Raw genomic sequence first — 25,620 nt, 5'->3', positions numbered from 1 at the left:
TTTTCAAATTAATATATACGGTTTATTATAAATTAAATAAAAGTTTAATAGCAATGGCCCTTTTCAGAAATGTGGGTTAAAATCGGGATAATGTTAATAGGGTTCTATTATGTAATTTACACAGAAAATAAGATGAAAATATAAGGTTTTCTTGATGAAATCCCAGCATACCTAGTTATAAATACTACTTCTGATATAATAAGCATTAAAATAATTTTTCAGGCATTTTCTAGGGGTGAGTTTGAACAGAAAACAAGGTTTGTCTTTGTTTGATTTGCGATAAATTCCACAGTTTAAATGTTTCAAATATAACAATCTTGTGTTACTATATAAGAGCAATTCAACAAGAAAGTGAGTCTCGCTGTCAACTCGTGCATTGCAACAACTTTACAAGTCTTTGTTCGGTTCACCACATACCGTCCGGTTTTCACCCCGATAAGGGAGTATTCGGGTGTGAGCAAATAAGCCGTGTTTCATTTCTTTTTAAGTTTCAATTTAATATTCTCACAGGTTAATCAGTTTTTAAATTTTGGTTCTATAAATGGTTCTCACTTTGATTCGTTCGGGTAATCTCTAGAACACGGGTTGAATAAACTGTTCATTTTTTTTGGCTAAAGTCAATTGAGACGGCGAGTTTCCTATTGTAAATACTCGTTAGTGAAGTTGACATACGGTTTTAATATTCATGGGCAGCCGATTACTGTTATTTGGCGAGGTAATCTCTATGAATAGCGAACGCTTGGTTAAGTTCTATTCTCATCAAAGTTTACCAGTCTAATTCAGTAACTGATCATTGCGGCCATCTACGGATACATGCTGGGTAGCCATCATTTTCACCAGTACGCTAATATAGGATGTAAATCGATGTAACACCTAAAAAGTACCGTTATCGCTGTGGTGAATATTTTCCGCTGATTGGTAGTGTTTATATCCAAATGGAAGGCACAGTATCGATATTGGTATCAACAGGAATTTGTATAGTTTTTCGGGTAGTTTTTAAATTTCCAGTTTTTGTTTTCAGATTAATGGATTTTATTTATATAGATCCGAACTTCTCCGCCCGGCACTTTTTGAAAGTATTTCACATGAAACTATGTCGCGTTTATCATGCTGATAAACACCGGGAGATAACTTATATTTTGTCCACAATTCCAGCACATTCAAGTCCAATTTTTAAATTCATATTCTGTCGTTGTGTGCGCCATTTTTCGAAAGTGTACGAGACTTTAGACTTTTCTGTGTTTACGAGGACCCGCAATCGTTGCACAGCAGTATGCATTTGGTTAAGCATTATCTTGTAGATTGCTTCAGATTGCGATATGGACTATTATCAATGGATATTAGCAACATTTAGCGGAAGTGTCATCCGATTTTGACCCCAAGGTCAAGGTTGTTGATTTTAGGTCAAAAGGTCATTCTCACGAAGACCGAGAGGAGGTCGGTAGAGGTTTGTTTGTTTTTACCGCGGTTGACAACTGGAACGCATTCCGTTTAATCGGTCATTAATCCACACATGCACTGTATGATTGTATATGTTTTTATAGATTGTATAATTTTTCCATGGAAACATTTACAAAAGTTTTATACATAAGCATTCCGGTAAAAAGTAAGCATTTCGTTAGGTTATGAGCAGTATAAAGAGTTAATGGGTCCTTATAATACTATCTGTGAGAATTGATCTCCATGAACGGACACGTCTAATCATTCTGCTTTCGGCTAAAAATATGTTGTTCGTCTAATAGCTTGGTTGTCTTTTGTTTAATGAAGAGCTGTACAGTTTGCTAAAGCATGGATAAACTTATACCTGTAGCTTATTGGTGACGGGCGTCGTAGTTGGGTCTTTAAGAAATCGGGCAAATAATGTTTCCGCCATAAAGTCGGTAATAATTACTGTATACATTTTATATTAAAAGTTGCTGTTAGCACCACTATATGGTAGGGCAATTTAGGGGCATCGGGGGTATGGAATTTGGTGGTATCCAACAGGTTTGAAGTTGGACTTTTGCGTCATAAGATATTTTTGGTTATTTCATCGTATTGTTATTTACTGTTCAACTGTTTTTTAAGGTATATACGGATCTAACATGTTTGGTCTTTGTTTATGCACTTTGTTACGTGTCGAAAAAATTTCGTCAAAATGTCGTATTAATCGCTCGTAATGGTATAATTCTCAATCGACTCATCGGCTCGAATAAAGATTTTATCGTGAAATCAGCTCGGCGTTGCTGTCTTGATTTCATAGGGTGTTAATTTACATTTTAGGGGCCAAGTTTATTTATTTATTCCCAAAATCTTTTGGGGATATTGTTGGGACGTGTCTCAATGTAGGGATCCCGCGGTATTGGACGCTGCGGTCCGTAGTTCTGTAAAGTATTATTACAGCTTATACTTCTTTAGTCGGATGCTCGCCGTCGAGTAATTAACTGGAATAAAGTTTTTCTTTGGGGTCAAATTCCATACGTTTAGTTAAACGAATATTTCAAAATGGCTTTTTATTTTGTATCTTTTTCTTACAAGTTTTGAGTCACGTTGAATTTTTGGCAGCCGAGTTATTATGTTAGTTCTGATCGGAGCACAGTTTTCATAATAATATCTTAGACTGAGTTTTGGTGTTTCGTGCTAATATCAATACTTGATATAAATATCCAACAAGAGCCAACGGGAATAAATCGCTTGAACATGAAAGTAACGGGATTCGTGCAAGTTATAGGGGGACAGTTAATCAGTTCATAGATTGTACAATTTGGCTACATTTTCACTTACTCACAGTGTTATTCCGTTGATTAGTATTATGGGTTGGTTAGCCTTGATCTTCGGCAGTAATTCGTGAAGTCCGTTGCGCGGTCAACAATAGACTGTAACGTATAATTTCAGGCCTTGAATAGGTGAAGATTGTCTTTGCGGTACACACAAGTAATCCACTAACGTGTCTTGCGGGAAACAGATGTATATTATCATCGTTTAATAGTTAAATCTTCGCATTTAAAACACAGAATCGCGCATCGTTTAAAAATTCAATAATGCATTGTCTGTTGATTGATTGTTTTATCTGCAATGGTTCTTTGCGGAATATCAGTGCAACTCAACTTAATATAGTCCGATAAATGAACAAATTTCGTGAATTAAAATCGGCTGCTACGATATTGTGTCACTTCTTCAACTTGGTTAACATAGATTTGGGGCCTAAACAAATGGGAAAGAATCCCTGCAGCGGTCGGGCGGACCACGGTTGAGGTTTTCAGGGGCAGGTAACATGAAAATATGTAAAATCAATTGTTTGGTTTATGTTAATTGTACGCTATATTCTCGTAGATTTATCCCCAATAATCAATTCTGTGTAACAGTTTTTCACTAAGAGACGACGCCCCTGACGGTTTTGGTGCGTTTTCTTGAATATTGCCCTGTTAAAATCAAATGTATATCTTTATATTTATTCACTTTGGTCGCCTAAATGAGTTTCGATTAAGAAAATATCGAGTTAAGTGAGGTCATAGTATTTTTCTCTAGTTCACAATTTTTACGTGTCCACCACAATAATTAAGGTTGAGCAAACTATATTGACATGTAAGGTCCGGGTTTCCTAGTCTGAATTGTGCGGTATTTTACCATATCATCCTGATGTCGTGCCGTTGATGAGCGACGTTGCGATTAAGCGGTATGGCTTCCTTTGGGAACTGAGAAGCACTGCTCTGCGTTTCTTCTAAGAGTCTTCAATATGAGACTTGGCAATTTTCAAATACACCTCTCTGTATGAAGCATTGTCTCTCACGCTTAATTTTAGTTATTAGATTTTTCATCTAATTTTGAAGCGATTTTAAGTATCCAGGGCGATTTGGTTGGTGGGCAGATCTCGCAGCCCCTGTGACTAATTCATTCCTAGATACTTTCCTAAGCTTTTATAAGATCTTCTGGCTATAGTAACAGTTGTTCAACCTCAGTGCAGCGGTATGCCACACTGTAAACGGTTAAATTCGGATTATTCATTGTGTTGAAATTTTACGTGGTCGTGACTGTTATATATGACGGTTTATGTTCCGGTTTAGCGTGATCAGTCGTAGCATTCAAGTGTATCCTTCGACTTTGTAAAGACTGAATAGTTTGTCATGAACATCGTCAAGACGGTACTTTCTCGGCTATCTCGATAACTGTCGTAGGGGCCCGTATGCGTGTATCTATTGTTTCTTTCTCTCCGAGGTAGTTGTCGACTTGGAATTATCGATTTTCTCATAGCATTGGGTTCTTTTATGTTATAAGGTTCATAATAATTTTCAGTTTATCACTATCTGACTTCACGTATGCATTTACAATCAGCCCCTAATATGCTGAGAGAAGCGAGATGAAGGATTTTGTGACGTCATTGTTTTGTTTAATTTTAGGTCGTTTTCTATTTCTTCATATCCTTGGGGAATTTGGCGTTTTGCACGTACAAGTGTAGTAAAATATGTCTATAGATTTTTCACTCAAGTCCACTCTTCGTTAAAACAGAAAAGACTTTATTAAAACGGTCACTTATCTAGCGAATTTCAAAACGGGTCCTGAGGCTCTGTCTTTGTCTGTTTTTTAGGATTAAAGTCAAATCAGATTCAATCCCATTGTCAAGAGTAACTATGATCCTTTTCATAATGTTAATAATTGTTATTAACCAAATTCTACACTTTATTCCATTATTTATGCAGAATATTCCCTCTTATACACTTTTTTTGCGCAATGTTTATCAGAGCTCAAATTTTGTAGTCATTGTGTATGATCACGTGACGTGTTTTTTTTTAACCTGGAGATTAACATTAAAAGGTTAAGATTATTTAATAGACACATACAGAAAAAAACGATGCAAAATAATAAAACTGTTACAGTATGTATAATGACGCACACTTAAATTTAAGTTAAAGAGGGCCACGGTGCTATTGTCGCTTTCGGTGCGGCACATCATAAGGTTGTTAAGCAATATTACGTTGTTGAAAAGAAGTCTTTTATAAGTGACGCTTAGATTTCATGCAATGGAAATAAATTGTTGCCGTACATCAGTGATGAATTTGATATTAGTTAATTGAATTTTTACATACTAATTGGGATTTTTAAGGTCACAAAAATTAGGAGAAATGGAAACATTTCGATAAATAATTGTCGAAAAAAGATTAATATAATAATGTATAAAGATAAACTTTATTATTTACCTATGTTTTCTCAATAAGTTGTGTTCAAATCTGAATTCCATTAAGAATCCTGAATTAATTTGGGATTACCCGTATCGCAATTTTAAAAAGCGTGGCAGTCTGTTATATGTTCGGCAGATTTATTCTTATCCTAACAATTTTCAAAATCAGTACAATTAGTATATATCAAAGCACAGATGGCTGAATTTGTTTGGATCATAAGAATGTCAGAGAGGTGCGCTTGTGGATTATATAAGTTGTTTTTTGTAATAGTGCACAATGCTTTCAGCGTTTAATTGTAGTAAATTGGCTATAGATAATTGCAGACACTGATATTAATTCAATGTTTATTTGACTTAACATTTGAAAAAAAATGTTGCTTTTAACTGAGATTTGAATCAAGACTCTTTTCGTTTCGGGATGGGAGTGCACAAACCCTCGGCACGGGTGTTTTTATGGGCTTGAAGGAACCATAATTATTCTAAGTTAGGGTTGATTGCTGGGCGGGTGGGGCTGCGTCATTGAATTTTTGTAACGAGCTAATTGTTGTTAACACTTGTGTAATATCATGGCGCTAACTTTATTATATTAAAAGTAAAACATTTTAGAAATGCTTTGAACATTCAGGAATGTATTTTGCTTGAAAATTAATCAGTCTGTTCATGTAAAGTCTGTTCTGTTCTAATGCAATTAAAGCATTAGAGTCTGAAATTTCCCTACATTTATTGTTTGGTTGACGACTCAACAATAAAAAAATGAAATCGTTTGAATTTGCATGTCCATAAGCTAATCTTGGTAATGAAAACATGAGGATCTCACTGTTACTTTAGCTAATCGAGAGAGATTCGATATCACGTTAATATAGATAGTAAAATCAGACAATAGTTTCAAAATTCGATGGAATTGGTCTCGAATGTTCATTCAATTATTTTCTTTGCTAATATTTGGTATTTGCAGGCTTTAAATGGTAAAAATCCATATCGAACAAAGGCATATATCAGAATTTTACGGGCCTTGGTAACATTCTTTGGCATGCGTTTCAACTTTTATTATTCTTAATTTACATATATTTATTAATACTGCGTAATGCTTTGGGTGGCATATCTATCAAAATAAAGACTGATACTTTTATTTGCGCAGTCTTCGCCGTTGAAGTTTTATGTGCGTTGCGATGTATCGCCAAAATGCGGTGTTCATGAAATAATAGATTGCTTTTTTCGGAAATAAAATAATTCTTGTAATCATAATATGATACTTTAAATCAGAATAAGCAGTTTACAGTCTATCAAGCATTTAAAACACCACAACGTATTTTATGAACAGAGAAGATTATACTTCTTTTTTCAGCGGGTTGATTTTCCATTTATTTGTAGTGAATTCCTGGTATACATGGATGCTGATTTTACTTTTTTTTTCTTCTAGATACTCCAAAAGCATTATTTGCAGGCATTTTTATACTTGATGAATAAAGTTGTCTGGTCCGCTGTAGAGATGTTTTTCAGGGTATTAACTTCATTAAAAAAACAAGCAAAACGGAACGTTGAAATATATATAATTTATATTGTTTAAGGAATACCTTAGAGATTGACATTTTACATTAGTTGTTCATCATGTAAATATACCGATAACAGCAAGACGAACGGGACTATGATAAACGGACAGGTATATGTTTATCTTAAGATATGCGCGTGTCCTATATTGGTTTTAATTTTGTTTTGATAAGAATATCCTTAATGAATGCAGACATCGACTTTATTTGTATGTGCTCAGATATACGTCGTATTTTTGTATTTATTATGACTGACAACGGCTGAGGTGTCAAAAATTTTATTTTAAGTTTATCTTGTCCTCTACACTGTAGTTAATATCTTATATATATATTTTTTGGTGATACGTCCTTGTAAGAATTGAACATTTCATTTACAGGTGGCACTTTCACTCTAGGGTAGGCTATGTTATGTTACTCTAAAATAAAGTCACAGATATATTATGATATTTATTTATCGTAAAGTATACTGTGTCCCTACAATACTATTATGTTTCATATAGATAATCTAGGCAGATAGGGCTAACACATTATAACACCATTTTATTTGTTTTTGTCCGAATTTTTAAGCATATTATAAACGGAAGGACTTAATGCATTGTATCCTGAAGTATACTTATCCGCGAAAGTAAAGTGAATATTTCATAGAATAATCTAAATTTAAATAATGTTTTTTAATAAATAATTGAAGGAATGATAAAATCTGCTTTTATTCGCCTGCGCAATTTTGATTATAACATCATGGGAGCAAGGAAGATTATATCTTTGAATATAAGATTAACTATTTTTCCTAACAATAGATATCGGGGCTTATAAATGGAAAGCGGATAATATTAGCTTTAATGAGAATAATAATATCTCACCTTCCTCCTTTCATGTCGGTAGTTAGGCGGGACGATTTTTTAGCATATATATACTACTATGTATAGTTTATTACTTACTAGCTTGCGTTATTTGAGGCGCTGTAACGACAACCAAATAATGGGTTTGCGACCGAGATTGGATAGATCAGCTGCGCATACCGCGCAGTTCTGATCAGGATCCATGTGTTCGCTTAAAAACTATAACAATAGTAGAACTGATAGCGAACAGCATGGATCCTGATCGTCTGCGGGATTGCGAGGCTGGTCTGGATCCATGCTGGTCGCAACCATTTGTTGGTTTGTCGTGAGCGGCTCAAATACGCAAGGTACCGCTGAATTCTTTTACTCTGTCAGATGGTTTTATGAAACTTTTTTCGGTCCATTTAATATATTGTACGAAGATAAGGGTTAAGAATGGGTATTGTAATAAATGACCATGCTAGTTTATCCATTTAGGATAATGGTTGGGTATCTACCTTCTTTTTTTTTGGGGGGGTGGGGGTGTTATGAATAAATATTAATATTAGGTAAAGGGGTTTTTTATATTTATAAATTTAGCTAAAATTTTTTTTAATTTTTTGGGAAAATTAAATAAAATTTGTAAACATTTGTCGAAAAGGGAAAAAAATTTAAAAATAGCTTTTTTTTAAAATTTTTCGTTTTAAATTTCTTTTACCCGGTTTTAAAGTTAGTAGCTCCAATTATTTAAAAGGGGAAAGGGTTTTAAAAATCTTTTAAAGGGAGTTTTTTTTAAAAAAAATAAAGTATAAAAATTTGTGCATCCCCTTTATGGATTGTTTTTGACTAAATCCCCGGGGTTTTATTGTAGAAGGCGCGATTTTTTGGGGTTTCGGGGAAAAATAAAAATTATGATTTTTGGGGTAATTTTGATGTTAGAACTTACTAAGAGCCCCCTTCCCCGTGGGGGGGGAATAAGGTACAGTTCCTAAATAGGTAAAAAAAAATTTGTGGGAAGGGCCCCCAGAAAAAAGGAAAAAACCCGCCAGGGTAATTTAACTTTTTTTTTTGCGCCCTTTAACCCCCAAACCCAACCCAAACCACTAAAAAAATCTCAAAATTTTAATATCATTAAAAAATTAAATGGGCCACTTGAAAAGTATTTTTGATCCAATAATGAAAAGTCAAAAAAGTGTTGGCCCTTTGAGAACTTTGTAGGAATTCAAAATCAAAAGGTTTAAATAAATTTGATAAAAATGGAAAGGGGTAACCCTAAAATTAAATAAAAAATCCCGGGGAAGCAAATGGAATCCATCGCCTAAAAATTAGAAATTTTTTGAGTCTGTTTCGAGGATAGGGGAAAGGGGCAAGTTACTGCCCCCCCCCTGGGAACGGTTTTAAAGGTCTGGGGGAAAAGAATTCCCATGTTTTTTCTGTTTTAAAAGATTGAAACGTACGTAAAATTACAATAAACACAAAAAAAAGGGGTTTTTAAAAAAAGGGGCCTTTTTGGGGAAAATTAAAAAAAAACGGGGGTTTTTGGGGAAAATTTGGGGGGTTTTTTCCGTAAGGAAATGTGAAATTTTTAAAACACCCCGTTTTTTACACCAAATACCCCTTAATTATTAAAACGGGTTTTGGGTAAAAAAAAAGAAAAAAATCAAAAAAAAAGACAAAAAAAAAAACCCAAAACCGTTTCCCTTTTTCCTACAAGGGCAAATGTCGGGTACTGTTATAAAATTTGAAAATTACATTATTATATATAAAACTTTTGATTGTAAAATGCCCAACACCCTCGTTTCCTTCTTTCTTTATTTTTATCATTCAGTGATTTTTTTTTTTTCCTTTTTTTTATTTTTGTTTTGGTGTTTATATAGCATGTAAAAAAGTTTTGGGGTTATAAAAAAACCCCATATTTTATAGAAAATTGGGTATTTGTAGGGGGAAAGTTAAAAATTTTTTTTATTTACTTTCCCAACTTTTAGACAAATTAAAAAACACATTTATGGGCTACTTTTTTCCTTAGAAATAAATATTTAATTTGTTCAAGCAAAAATTTAAAAATTTTGGGAAAAATTAAAGTTTGCCTTTCTTAAAAATTTAAAAAAAATGTTTTAAGGCAAAATATGCATGCATATAAAAAATTTTAAAATTTTATAATGATATTTTTTGATTTTTGGTTTATTTAATTGTAGTCTGTTTAAAAATTTGTAAAAAATCCCTCTTTAAAACTTTTTGGGAATGCCAGTCTTTTTATGTTGAAAACCCAATTAAATTAAATTACCAAAAAAAAATTTCCCTTTGATTTCATTGGTAAATTGAAACTGCATGCCCACAAACCCCAAAAATTTTTAAGGGGTAAAGGTTTGGACGGGTCTTTTAAGGAAATTTTTAATGGGAAATAAAAAATTTAAGTTTTTCTTTTTTCTGGGTTTTGTTTGTGGATTCGATAGGGATAAAAACGTTAAAAATATTTTCTATTAGCTTCTTAATAAATTATTTAATTTGTATTTATTTTTTATCCCCTGTCAAAATTTCGGCACGTGAAAAATTTGTTTACTGTGTCCCATGCATAAGTTTTTTTTATGAAACCCTTTCGAAAACCTTTGTTTATTTTTGTCAAAATTTCTTTTTGGAAACTTTAAAAAAATTTAATATTTTTTTTTTTCTTTGTTTAAGAAATTTTGTTTCTTAAAATGTAAAATTTAATTTTTAGGGCAAACTTGTTAATATTTATATATGAAATTTTTCTCGTTCGGTTTAATTAAGCTTGGAATGAGTGTTTATGTAGGGTTTTTCTGTACCTTAATTTAAAATATGGAGTGATCCCTTTAAATATTTTCTTTTAAAAACGGTGAAAGTGTATTTCGGGGGTTTTTAAGGGGGTTATATAAAATGTTTTCGGGGTTTTTTTCTTACGGGGGAGTTTTAAATTGGGTGGTTACATAAAAAAACCTTTTTTAAATTTAGCCCCCCCCCCATCTTTCTTCCCAAAAAAACTTTTTGTAATAAAAAGTTTTAAAATTAAAATTTCGGAAATTTTTAGGCTTTTTTTTTTCCCTTCACATGACACACAAAAAATTTTTTTTTTGAAAATTAAAATTTTTAAAAAAGGTTGAAATAATTTTTAATGATTTTTTTTTGGGTTTTAATAAAGGCATTATTTATTTTTTATTTTACGATTACAAATATTATTTTTTTTTTTGGAAATATTTTTGAAACCGGTATTCAGATTGTTTTAGTTTTTTTTAGATTTTTGGGAAAATACAGCAACAATGTTTATACCATTGATGAACCCCAAATCAAGAAAAAAAAAAGATAAATCCGTTGATTTTTTGATTTGTAATATGTACTCCCCAAATTTAAAGGTTTTTCCCTATGTTTTTTGTTTTTGGGTTTCTTGCTTTTAGAGATTAGAAGAAAATTTGATTTCTCTCGACATAAAGGGGGAGAAAATAACATTTGTTCTTTGGGGGGTTAAACCCAATACTTTGGGCAAATTTAACTTGAAAACATTTTTTACACTATCAAAATTGATTTGACTAAAAATTGGGGTTGTTACATTTTTTTTTAAAATAAAATTTTTTGTTATGTTATTTTTAATTTTTTATTCAAATTAAACATAAAGAAAAAATGGAAAATTGGTAAAAAAAATAATTAATTAATTGTTTTAATAAAATTCCTAATTAATTATTTTTTTAAACCAATTTTTTATTTATCTATAATTATTTAAAATTGAATAAATGAAATGAATGAAGGGAATGAATGAAGGGAATAAATAAATTGAATGAATAAATAAATGAATGAATGAAGGGAAATGAATGAATAAAATGAATGAAGAATAAATGAATAAAATGAATAAAATGAATGAATGAATAAATTAAATTAAATGAATAAATTTAAGAATGAATAAAATTGAATGAATGAATAAATAAAATGAATGAATAAATTAATGAATAAATGAATATATAAATAATAAAAAAATTAAGAAATTGGGGGAAATTTCCCTGGCCCCCATTTTTTGGGGTTTAATAAAAATCATCCCTTTTTTTGGGTTAAACCCTTCATGTCATTTTAGTTTATGTGATTTTTTTTTCCTAGTTATACATTAAAATTTTCTGTTTTGTTTTTTTTGGGTGTTGTAAAATTTTAAATTTATGTAAAAATGATTTTGTTTTTTAAAGTGCTCTAAAATGAAGTTCCCTTCCCGATTTTTCAAATACGCCGTTTTTACAAAAATAGCCATTCTTTTTTTTTAAATTAAAAGAAAAAAAAGAGATCAATGAATCAAAAACGAAAAACATCCAAACGCTTTTAATTTTGTTAAAAACTAGGGAAATTTTACGGCGTACATGAAACCAATTATTATAATTACATTATTAAATATGAACTTTTTTTTTTTTAAATGATAACATCCCCCTTTTTTTTAATCATTTTTTAAAAACCGGTTTTTTTTCTTTTTTTTTTTTGTGTGTGGGGTCTTTTATTTTAAAAGCTTTTATGAAAACCCCCATCATAAAGGGGGAAAAAAACCCTTAAAATTGGGATCTCTTTAAAAAAGGGGATGAAATCTTTAATTTATACCTTCGAGGGTTTTAAATTTTTTTTCACACGTTAATTTGGTGCCCAACTTCTTTTAGGGGCCCAATCAGCCCTTGCCAGTAAATTTATGTTTTTTTCCCAAGTTATTTTTCCGAAAGAAAATTTCCCTTTTGGGTTTTCTTTGGGTTTAATTAAAAATTCACTGACAACCGCCCCCATTTAATGTAAGGGCTGTTATCGGGGAAAATTAAAAAAACTTAAGGTAATCGCCAATTTCAAAATCATAATATTTCAGACCCTTTAATTCAGTATCAGCAAAATTTTCCGTCATTTTGTTTACTTAACAAAATAAATTTAAATTTATGATTTAAAAATTAAATTAATTTATTTTTTTAAATCTAATAAATTTTTTAAATTTGGGTTTTAAAACATATTTTTATTCAAGAAAAATATATAATGTAAATAATTTAAAAAATTTAAAGGAAAAAGGAAAATTGGGGAACCCAAAGATCTAAAATAGGTTATAGTAGCCCTTCGCCTTTAAAAAAATTTTTAAATTTTATCAATTGACTAAGATTTTTAAATTTATTTATTAATTTTTTATTTAATAAAAAATTGAAACTTTTCATGTCTCAAAATGAAAAAAAGAACTTAAAATAATTTGTCAAGATATTATATTTTTCACTTAAAATAAGAAATTTTCTGATTAACTTTTATTTGTTAGATCTAAATAAGACATAACCGTAAATAAGCAACCAATCCTGAAAAAATCATTGTAATTCTTGTTTTTGTAGACATATATATTATATATTATATTATATACATTAGATAACAATAAAATTTATTTCAATGTTAAGTATATATATTCAAAAATTCGTTAATGCTAATTTTTATGAAATCGTTATTGTTAATAACTTCTCTGAAAACATTTTGTACTGTTTTATGAACAATTTTTTATTGTAAAATGTCTTACACTTTAATATATTTGTTAATAATGCTATATCCCTATTGTAGTTTTATTGCCCAAATAAAATTTGAATTGGGGATTAAATTATTCATTTACAAATTTTTTTAATTAGTTTATTTATTCATTGAGTTATTAATTTATTCATTTAATTATTTATTATTGTCTTTTTTATATTTTAAAATTTAAAAAATAAATGATTTTTTTGATTTTTTTTTTTTAAATTTACTTTTTTTGTTCGTTCGTTCTTTCTTTATGAAAAAATTAAATTAAACTTTTTGATAAAAAAAAAATGAATAAATAAATAAAAAAAAAAAATAAATAATGGAAATATTCCCGGCATTTAATTGATGAGTAAAAAAATTTCCCTCCAAATTTTTTTAAACCCTTCAAGTCGTTTACTTTCTGAAATTTTTTTCCCTCGTAATACTAAAAATTATTGTTTTGTTTTCATTTGGGTGTTGTATAAGGGTTATACATTTTCCAAAAAAAAAAGCTTTTTGATATATTTAAGTGCTCTTAATGAACGTGCCTAAACAATTTCAAAAATACGGCGTTTTTTTTAGCACAAATAGGGCCATTCATTCATTCAACTGGATTGTAAACAAAGAAAGAAAGAGATCAATGCAAACGGACAAAAAAACATCCTAAACGGTCTTATTTTCTCTGTTACAAACTACGCCCAATTTACGGCGTACATTGTGAAATATATAATTTTGTAATTTTACATTTATTATATATGAACTATTCTTTTCAAAAGATAAACATCCTTATTTTCTTTTTTTTTCTTATTTTTATCATTTTTTTAAACCGTGTTTTTTCTTGTGTTTTTTGGTGTGTTTTGTGTGTGTGCTATGCTATTATGAAAAGCCCCCATCATGAAATGGTAATAAAACTTAATTGAATCTCTGGGAATAAAAGGATGTGTAATTTATACGTAATTTATGACCTCCGATGGTTTTGTTTTTCACACGTTCAAGGTGGTGTCAACATTCTTTTAGGGGGGCAATCAGACCTGGCTGTCATTTATGTTGCTATCAATCAAGTTATTATCCAAAAGATAATTCCTTTGTTTTCATTGGTAATTAGAACTGCACTGACCACACCCCGCCCAAATTTAATGTACAGGTGACTGTCATACTGTTTATGAAACTTACGGTAATCATCCAATCGAAATCATAATATTTCAGATCTATTCTAAATCAATATCAGACTAATTGGACATTGGTTACTTTAATGAATGAATAAAATTATTAATTTATAAATTAATTAATTACTTTATTTATTTAATCAATTTATTAACTTATTTGTTTTATGTATTTATTAATTGATTTATAAATTTATTTATTTAATTAATTTATAAGTTAATCAATTGATTAGATTATCAATTTATTGATTTATCAATATATTAATTCAATTATTTATTTTCTATCTATTGATATATTTATAATTAATTGAATGAATGAATGAATGAATGAATGAATGAATGAATAAATGAATGAATAAATGAATGAATGAATTTATTTCTTTCTTTATTTTTTTATTTATTTATTTATTTAGAATTAATAAATAAACTAATTGATAAATAAATAAATAGGTAAATAAATAAATAAATAAATAAATAAATAAATAAATAAATAAATAAATAAATAAATAAATAAATAAATAAATAAATAAATAAATAAATAAATAAATAAATAAATAAATAAATAAATAAATAAATAAATAAATAAATAAATAAATAAATAAATAAATAAATAAATAAATAAATAAATAAATAAATAAATAAATAAATAAATAAATAAATAAATAAATAAATAATCGGTAATTTCTTTTGCCATTCTAATTGATGACGTGGGATATTACTTTGTAAACCTTTATGTCAGTTATACTTATGTGTATTTTCTTTTCCTCGCTTATACATCAAAATATATGCCGTTTTTGTTTCATTTGAAGTGTTGTTCAAGTTATATTTATGTAAACAAAAATGCTTTTGTTATTTAAGTGCTCTAAATGAACGTGCCTACACGATTTTCAAATACGCCGTTTTTTAGCACAAATAGCCATTCAATTATTCAACTGGATTGTAAACAAAGAAAAAAGTGATCAATGAAGCAGACGAAAAACATCCTAAACGGTCTTATTTTCTGTTACAAACTATGCAATTTGCGGCGTACATGTATAATATATTATATTATTTGTTAACTTACATTATTATGTTATGAACTATTCATTTTCAAATGATCAACATCCATTTTTTCTTCTTTTTTTATTTTTTTATTATTCTTTTAAACCGTGTTTTTTTCTTTTTTTTCTTTTTTTTTGTGTGTGTGTGTCTCTCTTATAATTCTGCTGTTAAGAAAAAGCCCCATCATAAAGGGTAATAAAAGATAATTGATCTCATTGCTAATTAGAACTGCGCTGACCACACACCGCCCGAATTTAATGTACAGTTGACTGTCATACAATTAATTAATTTTATTTATTTAATCAATTTATCAAAAAAAAAATATTTATTTATTAATTCATAAATTTATCAATCTATTAATTTATTTATTGATTTCTTTATTTAATTATTTATTTTTCTATTTATTTTTTATATTTATACTTAATTGATTGATTGATTGATTGATTGATTGATTGATTGAATGAATAAATGAATGAATGAATGAATTTATTTATTTAGAATTAGTTAATTAGATTTACTGTCATACTGTTAAAACAATTTTTTGAGTATTTTACAATGTATAATGATATTTATTTATTTAAGTCTCATTCATGCACATACACAAATAAAATTCATAAGCAAACATAAAAACACAGAAAAGTACATGACCGTTCAATCATTGAATTATAAGAGACTAGTAAAACATTTATAATAACACGAAAATATCATACTAATCATAAAATTATATCCTACTATAAATAATAACTAACTACACAGAACAAATACTATAAATTAATGGAAAGAAATATACATTTTTATATGATTAAAAAAAACAGTCGCTATTAATGTTTATGAAACTTAATGTTATAATCCAAGCGAAATCATAATATTTCAGATATATTTTAATTCAATATTAGACTAATTGCACATTTGTAACATTAATTCATAAACCAATTAATAAATTTATTTATTTAATCAATTAATTTAAAAAATAATGTATTTATTTATTAATTCATCAATTTATCAATCTATTAATTTTTAATTAATTTATTTATTGATTTCTTTTATTTAATTAATTAATAAGTGTATTAATTTATTAGTTTATTAATATATTGATTTATCAATATGTCAATTTAATCATTTATTTTTCTATTTATTTATATATTTATAATTAATTGAATGAATGAATGAATTTATTTATTTATTTAGAATTAATTAATCAACTAATAAATAAATTAATAATTAATTAATTGAGTAAATAAATAACTAATTGGACCGGACCTATTTCATTTTGAAAAGGTCGGAACCGAATATTAACATGTAGAAAAACTTTTACTGTTAAACTTCCGATCAAATAAGTAAAACAAAAAAAAGATAATGATGAACTGTCCCATAATGTTATTCTCCCATCACGCTCTAATGGGGTATTTCTCCAAGTTAGCCATCATGGGAGATTTCTCCCATTTTAACTTTGGGAGGTTTTCGAACCATTTTAATTTTGGGAGATTTCTCCCATTTACTAAATGGGTTAGTTCAGCCAATGGGAGAATTGCAAAATTCTTTAAATATATTCCTCGAATACTTATAAGTTTATTATAAGTATTATATATTCAACACTTGTAAAAATATTTAGAAAAAAAAAAATTTTTTTCCCACGGTTTTATTCTCCCACTTTAAGAAATGGGGTTTCAACCCCACTAAAGTCCCAGTGGGATACGTAAAAACCCGTGGGAGAATTGAAAAACCCCATGGGAGGTCATACTTTGAACGCTCACACAGCGTTTAATTATTGCGCTATCTTTGTGTAATCGGTCAATAATCGTCTACTTTTATCCAAATAACTGTTTGATTTAAGTTTTTGTATTGAAACTATGTTAAAAAGGGTAGTTGAGTTTGCGAAAATTCCGGATTTGCAAACTTATTCCGGAGGCTGTTAGGTGCAAACTTACCTGGCAACTATAGTTCTCATGAGAGTTTATACTGCCTATTTTACTTATGTTCCTTAATATGCTTACGTCCATTTTTACTTGTATTCCTCAAATCCTACTTGATTTGTGTCCCTTAAGTCCTATTTAATTTGTATCCCTTAATACTTATTTTACTTGTATACTTTAGGTCCTATTTTACTTGTATCCCTAAAGTCAAAGAATATTATTTTATTTGTATCCCTTAATTCCTATTTTACTTGTATACCTTAAGTCCTATTTTACTTGTATACTTTAAGTCCTATTTAACTTGTATCCCTTAAGTCAAAGAATATTATTTTATTTGTACCTCTTAATTCCTATTTTACTTGTATACCTTAAGTCCTTTTTTACATATATGCCTAAAGTCAAAGTAAACTATTTTACGTGAACCTTTAAGTCCTATTTGACTAGTATCCATTACTCATATCTTGTTTGTACAATGTATCAAAATATTTCAATCACACAAAAAATTACTTCAAACATTATTTACATATAATGTATATATATTATATTACACTATATTATTTTATTTTACAATACAGGTATGTCGCAACCAGCATTTTACGTGGAGGCGGATATCATGAATAAATTATACTTTAACTTAAAACCTTCCGAAACCACGAAAGCGAGCAGCGCCCTGGTTGCCTGGTGTCATAACCACAATGGTGACTGTCAGGTATAACAAATAACCTTGAACTTTGAAATAAGATTGATGTGTTGTACCGTAACAAGGAATGCTTTGCTTTTAAAGGGAAACTTGATACATTATATGTTACTAAGTACGTTGGTTACAAATAAGTCGGTCATGGACGCATTCTACTTGATTGTATAACTATGCAAATAGGCAAGGTGAAATCCTACACGGAAAAGAAATATTGCACGAGGCAGCTGGGCAACTGATGAAGTCTATTAAAGCGAAACATGTGTTTTTATAAACTGTGTTTATTTGTGATATTTTTATATCACATTAAAAGCCCATTTTGCCCTAGAAGTGCTTCATTTTAATTTCTAAAAGGTATTTTTATATAGTTTCCAACAAGTTACTCATTGGCCAATTATTCTTCTGTTTTTCTTGGCAGTTGGTACATTTATAGTGATTTGATATTTTGTATGAAAGTAAATATACTACTTTTTTACATTTTGCTACCATTATGATTTTTTTACATTTAGCGCTATTTTCTTCATGTAACAAGCATCTAACATGCTTTCTATCTATTATTTAAACGTTATTAAAACTCATGTTAGACTTTTATTAAGAAGTAAATATTTATTCATTTCTGTAGCATTATGTGCCTTTAAAGGCGTACAAATAGATCTATGGCTAAGCCTATTAAATGATAAGAAAACCGCCCTAGAAATGTTGATATAACAGTGGTCATGAAACCTCGATATATTTTTTGTTAGCAAACCACAGTTTTATGTCAAAACTGCTCACGGTGGTTTAATTCACCGACACTCGGTAGTCAGACTCCGATCCCACCATGCTCCTCCCTTTTCAACTCTGAAACTTATTACATTTTAATACAAGTGGGGCTCAATCATAAACGAATTTCGATTAAACTTCCACATGAATGAAAAAAAAAATCTTATTTACCAAAGTCTCAAAAAAGTAAAAATTGCAGACACAGAACGTAAACAAATATCCCCGGCAATTAAAACATTTTTATGTACACTTGTTATTTTCCGGTGTCAACCGATATAATATGTATATTGAATTTCCTTTCAGATGGTTTTAACTTGCATTATGATACGGTAGCAAACTTTGTCCAAAAATGTTTTTCATCTAGACTCAAATTTAAAAAAAAATAAGAATTTATTCACTGTTTTCATTTAATATGCTTTAGTTTCGTATTATTACAGTCTTTTGTTATTTGTGTTTGCTAATCATAATAATGTGCTTTACATCTTGTACAATATCAGTATTATGATTATATGCCTGTAAAGGCCATTGATTCTTTACTATTCTATTTTGTTCCGTTCCGTTCTATTCTATTCTATTCTACTATTCGTTTCATGATATTGCTTATTGTCCAAGCAATACGAGATTTCATCGCTTATTGAGCCGGGACACAGACAGTACTCAGAATGCGAAATGTTAAACCGCGCATTATTTGGTCGTTTAAATTTTCGGAGTCTGAAATATTTTCTTTATTGTATCTTTAATTTTTTTAATTCATGTGAAAAATAAAATAAACAAGCCTAAGATTGGCACAGGTGTCACATTCATGTTTCGATAATATCAGAATATCAAGTGACCGTAGAAAACAGCACTTGACTTCGAAATGGAAGCTACGACAAAGAAAACAGTTTTTAGTGGCAGATACGATGACATATTCCAGCAATGACATATTGCCAGTGTTCAATTTGTTTCGGTTTTTCAATTTGTTTAGACATAAAACGTTCATTTAACATTCGCTTCACTAACCACTTGTTGCGTACATGACCGAACACATCCGCATAATATTATATTTCTTCTTTGTGAGTACAGTGGTATGTGCAGAGAAGCAAAGCGGGGTCACTGTGTAGGAGTTTGACCATATGCCAAATTTCATTTTAATATATGATTTATGATATTGAATAAATTTGCAATATTTGTGTACATAGAAATTATTAACGTCTCGATTGTCCAATCAAAATTGACGTTATAATATCTACATCAAAAAAATGTTATTAATTTAAGAAAATGTTGTTTTTTTTTAAATAGAGTGACTCTGAAGTCCAGTGGAAAACATTCTCTTGGGACACAGAGCCGGTTATTGTACAGCTTGAGTTAAATGAAAACCCACAAGACTTTTTGTATGGTGTTAGTGCAGTGTCGGAAGAGAGAAGTAGTGGTTTAGAGTGGCAGGAATGCGTATATTCCAAACACAAAGGTTTGTCATATTTGGAAATTTAAAAAAAATATATGTAAAATGAAAAATACACCTCGTTTTTTATAACCTTATTTTATCCAATAAAAAGGGGCCATCATCTAGGGTGCCAAGGTAATCATGAATTTATCAATTTATAACTTCTGTATATATATGTTTACCAAACATTATTTTGTTAGGTCAGTATGGGATGGTTCCCGGCCCATATTGATCATTTGGGCGGGGAGAATAAATGGGGTCAACCCTATTGTAGGGACCCAAATGGATTCACCGGATTTGAATATGAAATATGTGTACGGGATCTCAACATACTAATTTACATTACTAATATCATGACGCACTGTACATCAGGAACATTTGTTATAGACTAGACGCGGACTTCTATTCTGAGTTGCGAAATAAAGAGTGCACTTGATTTTAGGGAAGTTTTGTATATTTATTTAAGCAAAATATTTGTCATATTTGGTATAACAATTTACAGAAATGTATTAACTTTATGATGATTCACATTGTTTTGAAGTTTGATTATAACCAGGACTTTGTAGGCGTATAGTCAGGTGAGGGATGGGTAATAAAAGTTGCAGATATGTGCCTTTTATAAATGCATTTTTGCCTTTGGGTTTTTTTTTTCAAATCCAAGCCCATATGGCGGTGTAAAACTTCGTTTCGAAAACTTTCATCGGTCCATCCATGAGCTCGAGGTACTAATTAGTGGTAACGTAAGAAGACAAACAAGTGTTAAAAATCACAATTCTGCAACTTTTACTGTTCGCTACACGAAATGAAAACTCTGATAATTATCAAATTAAAAAAAAAAATTAAACCGTTGTATGGTGAATACAATCTGTAAATTTTGTTATTAAATTTACCACTATTTTGCTCATGTATGCTCGTATACAGAACTTCAAAGTTACCAAGTGCACACTTTCTTTTGAAATTGAGTATAGTTTGTTAAATTAAATTATAAATAAAAAATATTAATTTTTATATTCTACAGTTTTATCATGAGATTATATTTAGTACACGTGAGAAAATATTTTATATGAGGTAGCCTGAGATACCTCGGGATAATTTCCTGTTTATACTACTGATATTTTCCGGTAACACAATCGAATAAATGTCCAGGAAACACCCAGGAAGATCACCACAAAATAAGAAATGACTACTCTAATTAAAAACTTGATTGCGTCAATGGGTCTTTACTGGGAAACTCACATTTTCTCAAAAATAAATAATATCTGATACTTCTCATAATGTAACAATTGGCTGCCCGGACATGTGCAGTTACTCTGAAGTTTCTAGTTTCATTATTTCGGTATTTGTTATCATTTCTTTTTAAATTGAAAACTTAAAAATAACATACTTTTGCATTCAGCTGAGTATCTTTTGTAAAAGTTACTTCTTGTTTTCTTTTATTTCAGAGCCAAGTAGGGAACCTGGCAACGTGGTAATAGCAAATGGACCAATGGATAACTCGCTCTTAGTTTCCTGGGATAAACTGAACTGTAAACCGGGCGAACCGTATATTGCTATATACAATGTTTTGTACATGAATTTAGAAGACGGATTGCAAAAATGTTAGCATAGAAATTTAGATTTTGCAATATTAACCTAAGACTTATTAATTTTCGGAAGCTTTTTCGTTAGTTTCTGTAATTTATTACGATTTACTTATTGATTTTTAATGAAAGGGATGTTCTCGATGCTTTATTTCATACGAATGTCCTAGTAGTAAGTATTATAGCATAGCAAGTGCAAAATAACAAACATGTTCGAATCCTGAACAAACCTTTTTTCAGATTTCTTTAATCATTTTTTAAATTATATGCAGAATTAGTGGATGAATCATTTCTTTAATTTCTTGTGTCTTTTCTTTGAAAAAATCATTACTTTGATATAAGGATGTATGTGTAAATTTTCATAAATTCAATTTGTACTGTCGTGCAATGGGTGATTGGCATGCATAAACACTTTATAGTCAAGTTTCGCAAAATATGATAAAAAAACAACAACATAAACGCAATGTTTCATTACGATTCGAACCTTAAACTAGTCAGACAAGTGGTAACTTTAAGTGATACATAAACCATGTATACCGTTATGCCATATTTTAAAATCCATATGATATACTTCGGAATCCAACTATTACCGACAAAAGGTCCACCACAATTGTCTCCAGTCCTGTCCCTAGCAGGTATACATTCTTCTATACATAATACATGGTCTTTTTGTGTAGTTTTGTGTATTTCCTGTCATGCAGACAAAAGATATACAAAAAACTGACTTCAAAACGCATATGTATCATTACATAAGCTCAAGGGTTTGCAAAACCAAATAAAAAAGAAACAAAGAAACATTTAAATTCGCGCAAAAAACGCAAGTATAATACAGTATTCAGTGAGGGGCCACCGCGTTTTCTCTGAGAATGAACACGCAAAGTACGACAGTACGATGATGACAGAACGGCAGTTCAGTGGCAAAGCGCGACAGTACAATGGTGAAAATACGACAGTTAGATTGCGAAGCACAACAGTACGATGGTGGCAATACGACTGTTATATTGCAAAGTATAACATTACGATGGTGACAGACTATCGTAGTGTCGTTTTGTCACCATCGCACTGACGTAATCGTACTGTCACCATCGCACTATCGTACTGACACCATCGTAAAGTCGCACTTCGCCATCGTACAGTGGTACTGTCGTGCTTTGCGATTTTCGTTTTTGAAGAAAACGCACTGGCCCTAACGGAACACCGTAGTATACAAATACAAATGTAAGGCATTACAACCCAGTTGATATATGCTTATCTATTTTTAATAAACATTTTTTTTCATTTAGCACAAAACACAACAGCTTTAGGAGAAGCCAGACTTCTGCTTGAAGATCTTGTAGAGGATCAAACTTATGTTGTACAAGTCAGGGGAGTGACAAAAGATGGGCGTTACGGACCAGGAAGCCAACCCTTGTCTGGAATACCATTACATTACGGTAGGTGTGTTACATCAAGGTGTATTATTTAAAGCTACTTCATTTTAAAGGTAATTTTTTGCAATATAATGTTTCTGAAAATAGTGTGTATTTATGTATTATATGCGTAATGGGGGTCCAGACGCCCTTTCAGGCTCTGGGAGTACGGACACCGTTGTGAAAATAGTTTATAAAAAAAACCAAAATTCTTAAAGAAAACAGATATTTGTAGATAATACTAAAAATGATAATCTGACAGAACTTTAAGACAATAGCGATGAAATAACAAGTTAAATTTGAAAAGCAAAATAATTATTATGTGGTATATAAGTAAACAAGATCGATTTGAACCGCGTCATGACAAGTCCAACATAATGGGTTTGCGACCAGCATTAATCCAGACCAGCCGGGTTTGTAAGCGAACAGAATGGATCCTGATCAGACTGTGCGGATGCTGGTCGCAAAACCCATTATGTTGGTTTGTCATGACGCGGCTCATTTATCTAGGTTTCAGATCAGGAACAATAATTGGTCTATCACTGGGAATTTTTGCTGCTGTTGTTACCATGGTAGTCGCCTGCTATTGCATAATATGGTAAAACAATAATATAATTTTTCTCTACATTCTTTTTGTTATAAAAAAATTAATAATACTTTTAAAATCATAATACTTTAAAAGTCAATCTGAAATTGTATTCTCACGTGAAATTACATGCAGAAATTATATATAAATGTAGTAATCTAATAAAAAATGCTTGAAAATATGCACACGGTTGCAAACTTATGTAACCCGATCTGTTAGCATTCAGTTATGTAAGGTCGTATAACCATTTAAAGAGTATGTATCAATTCTATAATAATACTGTGCCACTCCTTACTTATATGACGATACAAAAAAACGTAAGTTATAGCAGTGATGCACGCTTTGGTAAGTTTTTAAATGTTAAAGAAATGAATATTCTAACTCATATACGCGAATCCATGCGTATACACAAATATAAATGTACATGTCATATATAACGCTGTATGTAATGTTAATTGAAGCATTGTTTTTTTAATGTTTCCAGGAGATGCCAAAAGAAAGCTATGTATAAAATTGAAAAGGCTAAAGAAATAACTATTCCAGAATTTGATCACTATAATTCAAGTCCTGTAAGTGTTAACAATTCCTATGATGCTTATAAAAAATGTTCTTACAATGGCGCCTATCAAACAATTCCTTGTGTGGGTATAATTGACCCTTTTCCCTATCTTGATAGTTTTAAATTGAAAATACAAAATATAAGTACAATAAGAAACATTTAAAAACATCCGACGGCAGTAGGAATTTTCTGTTATCATTATTTTTGACACATAAAAAATTTACGAAACAGCAATAGTTGATATGAAAGAGTAAATTTAACATAGGGTAATTTTCAAATTTACTGAGAGATTTTTCATTTTAGAATGAACCAAACATAGATATGCCAAGAGAGTCAACAGTTTCAATGGATACCGATAGTTCAAACTTTTCGGTTAATGGCGTCATCAGAAATTCAGTATCTGAAAGCTACCTTGAAACATTCGACAAAGAACAATTCCATGTTTCATGTAGTTCATCACCTGGACTATTCTATAGAAATGTTGACGAGAGCAAAGCACACGTGGTGTTTAGAGATATATCAAATGAAACACTGTCTGTTGTAAACCACGAATCTAATTCCATAGAAAACAACCTAGCATCTTATAACAGTGTACGTTATCATTCGCCAAACTTAGTTTTAAGCAATGCATCTAGTAAAATGCATGATGACAATTGCAACCATGACAACCATGCTCTACGCTTTCTTACTAGTAATACAATGGAAAAAATGCAAGATCATGATGCCGGCAATAGTCCAAACATAGTTACTCACAAATCATCAGATGAAATACACGAAGACCATGCCGTCCATACAAACAAACAATCAAGCGAAGCAGCAAATGCAACATATATCGACAATACTGGAAACATGCTTACAAACAAATCACCAAATGAAATACACGAGGGAAATGCCGACCATATGCCAATCGTAATGAATAGTAATGCAATACGAGAAATACACGATGACTTTGGCGACAATACACCAAACATAGCTACAAACAGTGAATCAATTAGTTCATACATTATTTGTTCATTTAGTGCAACGACAAACACTTCATGTGATGCTCAGGAAGATGATTATCATGTGGCTACAGTCGAAATGGATTCGAGATGATAAACAAATACGTACAATACACCAAATGTATTATCTTTCGTGTAATGCAATGCCTATAGTATAACAATACATTCTTTGAAAAATATTTGGTTGTTACTGAGGGTATTGCTTTATATTTTACATATTATTCGATGTTTGAAAATTGTTTTATGAACATAATTATATACATATATATAAGTTCACTTTAGAGTGGTATGCAACGTCAATTACAACATACAAGTGATGATCTCTAAGCTCCATGATTATTTACATCAGTGTTAAACAACAGGTTTAAAATATCCGGTTTTTTTAGTATGTTTGTTTTTTTCTAAATGCCACGTAAAACATTTTTCTCATCAGTTCGCATGCCATTTTGATACGAAATACTCAAAATTACGTTGCT

At 30.1% G+C, this 25,620-nt stretch overlaps 2 protein-coding genes across 2 annotated transcripts; both read left to right on the top strand.

The window, feature by feature from the left end:
- The first annotated feature begins 17,704 nt into the window (after positions 1-17,704).
- Positions 17,705-23,600, top strand: LOC132721964 (uncharacterized). Its single transcript, XM_060706352.1, has 5 exons — positions 17,705-17,836; positions 19,865-20,033; positions 21,452-21,607; positions 22,873-23,022; positions 23,509-23,600. The coding sequence occupies exons 1-5, from the start codon at positions 17,705-17,707 to the stop codon at positions 23,598-23,600; spliced, it is 699 nt and encodes a 232-aa protein (XP_060562335.1).
- A 473-nt stretch (positions 23,601-24,073) lies between these two features.
- On the top strand, positions 24,074-25,323 carry LOC132721957 (uncharacterized). The gene is made up of 2 exons (XM_060706344.1): positions 24,074-24,153; positions 24,447-25,323. The coding sequence occupies exons 1-2, from the start codon at positions 24,088-24,090 to the stop codon at positions 25,236-25,238; spliced, it is 858 nt and encodes a 285-aa protein (XP_060562327.1). The 5' UTR covers positions 24,074-24,087; the 3' UTR covers positions 25,239-25,323.
- Positions 25,324-25,620: the final 297 nt, after the last annotated feature.

The sequence above is a fragment of the Ruditapes philippinarum genome, unplaced genomic scaffold (assembly GCF_026571515.1).
Source record: "Ruditapes philippinarum isolate M1 unplaced genomic scaffold, ASM2657151v2 ctg6549_1_1_1_1, whole genome shotgun sequence".
Lineage (NCBI taxonomy): Eukaryota > Metazoa > Mollusca > Bivalvia > Venerida > Veneridae > Ruditapes > Ruditapes philippinarum.
The sequence above is the reverse complement of the archived record's forward strand: the minus strand, read 5'-3'. Positions and strand labels throughout refer to the sequence as shown.

Excerpts from the sequence above, each read along its gene's own strand:
- LOC132721964 (XM_060706352.1), top strand. The coding sequence starts at position 17,705 with ATGTCGCAACCAGCATTTTACGTGGAGGCGGATATCATGAATAAATTA. Across the intron at positions 21,608-22,872 it reads AGAAGACGGATTGCAAAAAT|CACAAAACACAACAGCTTTA; the intron begins GTTAGCATAGAA and ends TTTTTCATTTAG. Across the intron at positions 23,023-23,508 it reads TGGAATACCATTACATTACG|GTTTCAGATCAGGAACAATA; the intron begins GTAGGTGTGTTA and ends TCATTTATCTAG.
- LOC132721957 (XM_060706344.1), top strand. The coding sequence starts at position 24,088 with ATGTATAAAATTGAAAAGGCTAAAGAAATAACTATTCCAGAATTTGAT. Across the intron at positions 24,154-24,446 it reads ATCACTATAATTCAAGTCCT|AATGAACCAAACATAGATAT; the intron begins GTAAGTGTTAAC and ends TTTTCATTTTAG.